This window comes from Camelus bactrianus, chromosome 15 (genome assembly GCF_048773025.1).
Source record: "Camelus bactrianus isolate YW-2024 breed Bactrian camel chromosome 15, ASM4877302v1, whole genome shotgun sequence".
NCBI classification, from domain to species: domain Eukaryota; kingdom Metazoa; phylum Chordata; class Mammalia; order Artiodactyla; family Camelidae; genus Camelus; species Camelus bactrianus.
This window is the reverse complement of record NC_133553.1, coordinates 33,185,975-33,193,957: the sequence shown is the minus strand read 5'-3', so window position 1 is coordinate 33,193,957 and position 7,983 is coordinate 33,185,975. Positions and strand designations below refer to the sequence as shown.

The window sequence follows — 7,983 nt, the reverse complement described above, 5'->3', positions numbered from 1 at the left end:
GCATGGCCCAGCCAGGTGGGACTGCATCAAGAAACCACCACTAGGCTCTAACAAAGTTCTCAGTTCCTTCACTGTTATAAATTCTAGATTATCCAACAAGCCCTGAAAGCATTTACCAATTAATGCTAGTCAAGTAAGATTACTTTTTTAAAACCTTCACACCACAAGCCCAAATGTGTGGCTGTGTTCCTCTACATATACCACAAGACAAGCACGGGGTAAAGACGAGTATTTATTCACTTTACAAAGAGAATGGTATTAAATTGCCATAAACAGCCCCATTTATAGACAAATATAACTGTACATTACACCAGTAGCTGGCCTAACTTTCCCAAGATGCTTATATGGCTCCAGCTCTTAGATGAGTGTGGAAATCTGTCTGCTACTGATGTTAAAAATCCCTCAGAGATAATGTTTTTTGTTTTACATATTCACAGGTGGGAAAAATAAACCTGTCTCCCCAGCCCTTTCTTAGAGCTGAGCTTCCATCTGCATGTTCCCTAGAGAGCACTAAACAAATACTGACTTATTCTTAAAAAAAAAAAAACCACTGATAATTGGAAAAGGCTTTTGTAGCACACCAAAATACTTACTTATACACACATAAAAAATCTTGAGTTGGATTTATTTTAAAGGTAAACATACCCTAAACACTGCCAAGAGTAGGTAATGAAAAGGAAAGAACACATTAAATTACTGAATTATAAAAATATTTTCTTTGGAAAAAAATTCCAATAGGGTTATCATTAATATCTAAAACCAAAGAGAAAAAAAATAAACAATTGTTCTTTGATCCATTAGTAATTTAAATAAAAATGAAAACCTCTTCAAAAGCAGCTATAACTGAATCTTTTAAAAAGTTGCAGGTAATGAGCACTTCTAAGTCTATACACTGATGATTCTTTACAGGCAACTTGCAGTCAAGAAAAATCCTTAATATGGCTAATTCTTTAGTTTTTTTAATTACCATCATTGTTTGTGTTTTAAAAAAATATTTCACATGACAGCTTAAAAAATAAGTGGTTGTTTTGGGGAAGCACTCCAAATATTCAATCTGACTCAAATCAGATTACCACAGTCAGAGAAGCCAGGGATACCAGTGATTTTATTTTTTCATCACAATCATTTTTACTCCAGTTTTTAGTCATCCCTTCATATTTTATGAAAATGTACCAAATTAAAAATTTTTTCACTCATGCTGCTTCACATCAGGATGTGATGAAAGATACCAACCTGAGATAAGAGCTGACTCCTTCACAAAGTCCAGTTCTTGAACCCCTAACAAGGGAAATGTCTTTACCTTCACTTACGTCAATTCTTGGCCATAACCAATCATACTAGGATATTATAAAAATATACCATATATTGGACACTCATGTCAGTACATTGCAGAAAATGTGTCTATTTACTGTGTAAAGTTTATTAACATTTGAATGAAACTCTCTTATTTACACAGTTAGGTCTGGGGTGCTCAGGACAGCGAGGTGGCATGGGAGCCACCATTAGGAATTTGGAAATGCGCAGCGGTCCTTGGCACCTGTCACAGAGACAACCCTATCCAGGAGAACTCGGCAGCAGTGGGTAAGGTGAGCCAGTTTAAATAGTTCAACTGGCTTTTTCTTCTGTCTTCATTCTTCTTCACTTTCATTTTCGGGATCTAAATCAGAGTCTCCATTTAATTCCTTTTCACTTGCCACATCTCCATCCTCACCATTTTCTTCATCTTTTTCTTCAGTATCCTCATCTTCCTCTTCATTCTCTTCATCAACATCCTCACCTTTTTCACTTTCTTTCTCTTCCTCATCTTCATCCCAATTATCCTGGTAGAAATATTAAGCAAGGAAAGCACTCATGAAGGCCCAGGTCTTACAAAGTACAAGGATACTAAGGTAGATTCATGTACCAGGAAACAAATTACTCACATCAGAATCCTTATCTGCTATTTCATCATCAGACTCCTCTTCAGAAGATTCTGTAAAAGGGGGGGGATTCCAGCTTTAATTTTGTGATCAAAGCAAGAGCATAGCTCTGAAAGCTAAACAGAATCAGACTCCTGAATTTACTTTTAGAAATACATTCAGCTATCATCCATCTAAGAAGGAACATTAAGTTAGTATTTTATCTGCATTAAAACACATTATTATATTATCCCATCAATATCTTATTGAACAAGACAAAGTACCAAAACCCTAACAAAATCCCATCTGAAAAAAACTAAGCCCAGGATGTGGAGAAAAAGAATCCCTGTGCACTGCTGACAGGAATGTAAACTGGTTCAGCCACTATGGAAAACAGTATGGAGGCTCCTTAAGAGATGAAAAATGGAACTACCATATGATTCACCAATTCCACTTCTGAGCATGTATCAAAGGAAATGAAATCAGGATCTCAGATGCACCGGAAACACCGTGTTCAGTGCAGCATTATCTACCACAGCCAAGATACAGAAATAACCCAAGTGCCCATTAACAGATCAGTGAATAAAGAAAATGTCATGCACACACAAATAAAATGGATTATTATGCTGCCATGAAATAACAGGAAATCTTGCCATTTGCAACATGGATGGAACTTGAGGGCCCTGTGCTATGTGAAACAAGTCAGATAGAAAAAGATAAATACTACACTATTTCACTTATATGTAGAATCTATAAAAACCTGACTCACAGATACAGAGAACAGACTGATAGTAGCTGGAAGAGGCAGACAGGAGTGGAGGAAATGGATGAAGGTCAAAAGAAACAAACTTTTAATTTTAAGAGAAGTCCTGGGGATGTAATATACACCATGGTGACCATAGTCAGCAATACTGTATTGTATACTTGAGAGTTGCTGAGAGAGTAATTCTTTTAAGTTTTCATCACAAGAAAAGAAATTTATAACTATGTGGTGATGAATGTTAACTAAACAATGTGACAATCATTTCACAATATACACACACAGAATCATTATATTGTACCCCTAAAACGAATACGTTATATGTCAATTATAACTCAATAAAACCAGGAAAAAAACTTCACAGAAAGTATAATTAATTAATTCAGGTATGCTTTTTTGTTCTTCAGTTATGTTTTATGTTTTCTTTATAAAAGTTTTGTTTCATTTTTTAGAGGTATTTCTAGGTACTTCATAGTTTTGGTTGCTGCATGAATGAGATCTTTACTCCTAATACATTTTCTGACTGGGACATTGTGAACATATAATACATTAATGGGACACAATAATGCTACTGAATCCCTTTTGCTAGATCTTGGTATCCAGTAAACTTGCTTATCCACATATCAACAATGGTGTGACTGTAGATTATGGTGTATTTTCTATGTGGAGAGGAATAATTATAAGCAGTGCCTAATGTTCTAGAATTCATTTCTTTCATACAGTACAAGGCAGAATATCCCAAAGCAATAGATGTCTTATTCCTGATTTTATAGGAATGCTTCTAAACTTCATGTTTGATACAGGTTTAAGGAAATTCCCTTAAATTCCTGGACTGCTCAGATTATCAAATAATGAGATACATGAAGACTGTATTTTTTTATTTTTCTTTATCTATTAAAATAATACATAGTGTTCATAGCGATCTATTAATGTGATAACTACATTAAGAGTTCTTGATGCCAAATCATATCACAATCTTTAAATAAATTCTACTTGGTAATGACATATTATTTTACTTAAGCACTTTCCATAATCAATCTGTTACCTAGGATATTTGAGGATGGCCTAAAATGTTCTTGACTATCCTTGTCTGGTCTTGACTCACAAAATGCCTAAATTATTTGTATATGACAAAAATTACATGTTCCTCAAAAGATTGATAAAAGTCACTTACAAAACCTCTGTCTGGCACCCTGTGGAGAAAGTTTTTGATTAAATCAATTTAGAGCGATTAGCTTGTTCGGGGTTTCTATTTCTTTTTAAGTTAACTTTGGTCACTGATGTGTCCCAAGAAATTACCTACATCATCTAAGAGTTTAATGTATTGACAAAGTTTGTTCATAATGTTCTATTTAAATCTCTTCCATAGCTTATGTCCTTTTTTGTTACTGTATTATACATGTGCCTTCTCTTTTATTTGATCATATCTTTGCCAGTTTTGCTACAGGCTTGCCCATTTCATCAGAGAAGGTATGTCAAAGCAAGACCTTACAGCGATGTTTTCAAAAAGTCACAGAACTGAGTCATGTTTTTACAGTCACAGAACTGAGTCAATGTCAAAAACTAAATGTTTAGCCTATCCCCCAAGCCTTACCTTCTTCATACACCAACTTTGCCTTCTGTGCAGGACAAATCGTTCCCTTTGCTTTTTCTGACGCTGTAACCTGAAAGACAACCAGGTGCTCTCATGAAGTAGAGTGTATTTATTTATTTTTTTTAATAATTTGCTTGGAATATCTTTTTTTTATTGCCAGGGGGAGGTAATTAGATATATTTGTTTACTCTTAGAGCACATGTATGCTAAGCATGTGCTCTACCGCTTGAGCTATACCCTCCCCTAGTCCTTCCGCAACAGTAAACTCGCCCTCATCCACTATAATGGATGACTTCAATACAATGTAGATCAAATACAGGGCAAAAGGCAAATTTGTCAAACAGAAGAAAGAAAGAATTATTCTGTAAAAGTTGAAAAAAAACTTTTTAGGTAATCAAAATTCTTTCTGTGACAAAAAACTGCAGAAATACCCTGTGACTTGCTCATAGTTCCACAACCATCCTAACTATTAACAATGGAAATATGATGGTGAGAACATGTGAGAAAAGCTGAAACAGGTACAACCAAGTCTACTTACTGTCAAATAAATAACATTTCCCAGTTACAGACTGGATCCTGATTTGCCAATTTTTTACTGAAACAGGGAGCTTTCAACATTCAGGTAAACAATGCCATTCCTCTCTCCATTCCGATCACATTCAAAATTTAGCACAAAACATTATGATTTACTCACCTGCGTAATTAGAAGGATGAGCTTTCCATGAAGGTGGGAGAGTTTCTGAAAAGTTTTTACTCTGCTTTCCATTAACTGGTATAGTGTCCCCAGCTGGGGTACCAGGTCAGGCAACTAGGGAACAACCATAAAAAAAAATTACTCTGATACTAGTACAAATTACAGATAACAAATATACAAATCATGATGAGACTGCCTGAGTATCCAGCCCTGCACCACAAGCATCTGCCTCCACTTCCAGCCACTTCCGCCAGTGGCTGCCTGTCACATAGCCCAGCAACAGCTCAAATTTTCAGGTCTTCAATGTCCTAACAGCAAAAAAATTATACATTAAAAAAAAAATGATACATGGTCAGAAGGAGGAAATGCAAGTCAGGACGGACAAACCATAGGGTAGGATGTCTTTGTGTTGATCATATTACTTCAGAGACAGTCAATATAAAGGAGACACTAAATAGAAGGTACCACAATCACATACCTCTGGACTAAAGGGGGCTTCACTCGGAAACGTACTATGATGATACTGCATTATCTACCTCTACCATTAGGTCCCAGCAAGCCAGAGGAAGCTTTTCACAGCTTCCAGAGACAGAATGACAGCAATCAAAGCTGACCTCATCATACTTCAAACATACTTCCTGTTAAGAAACCCTGAGCCACACTTCAGAAATTAAAGCAGGAACAGTACAAATGAGAGTCTCCTGTACATGACTAAAGCCCCCATGCCTAGCACAGTCCTTGACTTAGAGAAGGTACTTAAAGATTTCTGATAAGGAAGGAAGAAACGAAGGAAAGGGGGAGGAAAAGCACTTGTTTTCTGAGGAGCAAAAACTGTCCACCCTCTGCTGTACCTCCACGGTCTGTTCTGCCCTGACCTAGAATGTCACACAGCTACTGCTCCAACAGTTGTACCTCAGGGGTTGATTCTAGAAGGGATTTCACTACAAGTCCTAGTCAATGGGGCCACAAAGTGAGTGTCGTCCTGTTACCAGTCAGAGTTCCAGGATCTGACGCTGGTGGTGGTGTGTCTGTGCCCATCACCATGCCTCTCAGCCCAAACCCCCAATTCATCTCCCAAGATTTCTGTAAGCTGAGAAACCCAATATCCATTCTTAGTGCTTCTTGTCTCTTCCGCCAGTCTAACCTTCTGACAGAGATCTCCACAGACATGCAAAGAATGAACTGCCGAACTATTAAATCACCCATTAATAGTTTTCCCTGTTTCAAACTACTGAAGAAACAAGAGCCTGACACAGAACAAGGGATAGTGCCCAGGCAAGAACTGGGTGAAACTGTGTTAAGAAAAGCAGAGCTAGTAATTTTAAAAGTAAATAAAAAAATTTTCAACTATCCACTAAAATCTTTGAAGAAAATCTACTGTAAGGTGCTAGATAATCAAATAAAAGAAAAAAAATAAACTGTGAATTTTATTTCTAGCTTAAACTACAGCGGAATTAATGATGTGGTAATTCTCCAACCCATATTGTGACATATAAAACTTTTTTTCTGGTATTCTTTAAGATTTTATGTTCCATCTGCATAGATAATCAAGAGCTGACAGTAGTCCCAGCAAAATGTCAAGTATTAAATACTTATTATTTCATTTTTATCACACGCTACTGTTTATCCTCCTGAGACAAGGTAAGACAGACATGTTAGCACAGATACAAACTTTTAAAAGCTACTAAGTTTTTAGAAGATGACAGATACACACACAATGTAAAGAAAAGTTTGCTAAACAGGTTATGTATATAGAAAAGCATCTAAAGGCTAATATGCAACTTTTCTCCTTTCTGTATTTTTCAAGTTTCTCTATCAAATACATATTACTTTTAAAATATGGGCCCAAAACAGACCAGTTTATAAAAGGCGGCAATGATGACAACATGAAATTACACCTGGGAAAAACAAAATCTTCAACAGCAGCAGCTGATGGTTGAAGGACAGGTGGAGAGAAAATTCTTTTGTTAAGCCATCAGTTTATAATCCTTATCAAAGCCAAACTATTCAGCAACTACAGCTGAAAAGACTCACTGTGGATAAGTAGGATGCGTGGACCGTTAACACACATTTTAGCCACTGAACCATTAAAACAGCACTGAAAAAAAAAAAGAAAAAAATACAAATAAACTAATATTCAAATTCAAAATTAAATGGAGTTAAAATTAAAAATTTGAATGGAGTTGAAGTTAGAAAAATCCACATAGGCAAAGAAAAGACCAGAAAATGACTCTAATAAATAAACAACTGTGACCATGTCAGTCCTCTCATTCTTTCACTGGGTCTAGCTGAGGTCTGTGTAATATACAAATCTCTTGGGGGGGGGGGGGGTAGGATGGACTAAAAAATAGGACAAAAATTCCTTCCTCTAAAATAATTCAACTCCAGATACAAAACCCATGCTTTACTTCGTAACTGGCTATAATCAAGGCAGTAAACTGAGCTTTGCATTTTTTATGCTCATGATATTTGAGCCCACCAACTACTCACTGTCAGGTCCAAATAGCAAAAGGTTTCCACACCAACATTAAAAAAGAAGTATAGACCAAAAATGTGTATGCCAGGCATAATTAGTGAATTCTTTAAGCTTTCCATTGTGAGCTCCAAAGGCTAATGGAGCATATCAGGGGGGAAAAAACTTAGAAAAAAACAAAACAAAACAAAACAAAACAAAACTATATTATAGACATTGATAATACTGCAGTACAAGCTTAGATCTTTGAGATATATACCCTATTTAAATATTTAATCATAAAGTTAACAAAAAAGACCCACAAAATTTAGTCATATAAAATATTTCCTTAGTGTTTTAGCAACTACTGGAGGTTGAATCAAGATCTACAAATAGCCATTTTACACATCATGATTAGGACTAAATCATTAATAAGACTAACCCATTAAATGACCTGATAATAAAGCTCAGAAGTCTACAGAGTTCTCTAAAAGAAAGAAAAAACACTTAGAAATAATAACCATTCAATTAAAAACAAGCGTGGAGAGCAGTATCTACACCTTTAAAAAGAGTTTTATTAGTTAG

At 35.8% G+C, this 7,983-nt stretch overlaps 1 protein-coding gene across 1 annotated transcript in view; it reads right to left on the bottom strand.

Annotated features, from left to right (window-relative positions):
• Positions 1-219: 219 nt before the first annotated feature.
• The window catches only part of WDR43 (WD repeat domain 43), a 42,097-nt gene continuing 34,333 nt past the window's right edge, over positions 220-7,983 (bottom strand). The window contains exons 14-18 of the mRNA XM_010948448.3: positions 6,981-7,044; positions 4,947-5,060; positions 4,253-4,322; positions 1,923-1,972; positions 220-1,820 (exon numbers count right to left, since the gene is read on the bottom strand). Coding sequence (XP_010946750.1) covers positions 1,629-1,820; positions 1,923-1,972; positions 4,253-4,322; positions 4,947-5,060; positions 6,981-7,044 — 490 coding nt within the window. The 3' untranslated portion in view covers positions 220-1,628. The remainder of the gene's footprint in view (positions 1,821-1,922; positions 1,973-4,252; positions 4,323-4,946; positions 5,061-6,980; positions 7,045-7,983) is intronic.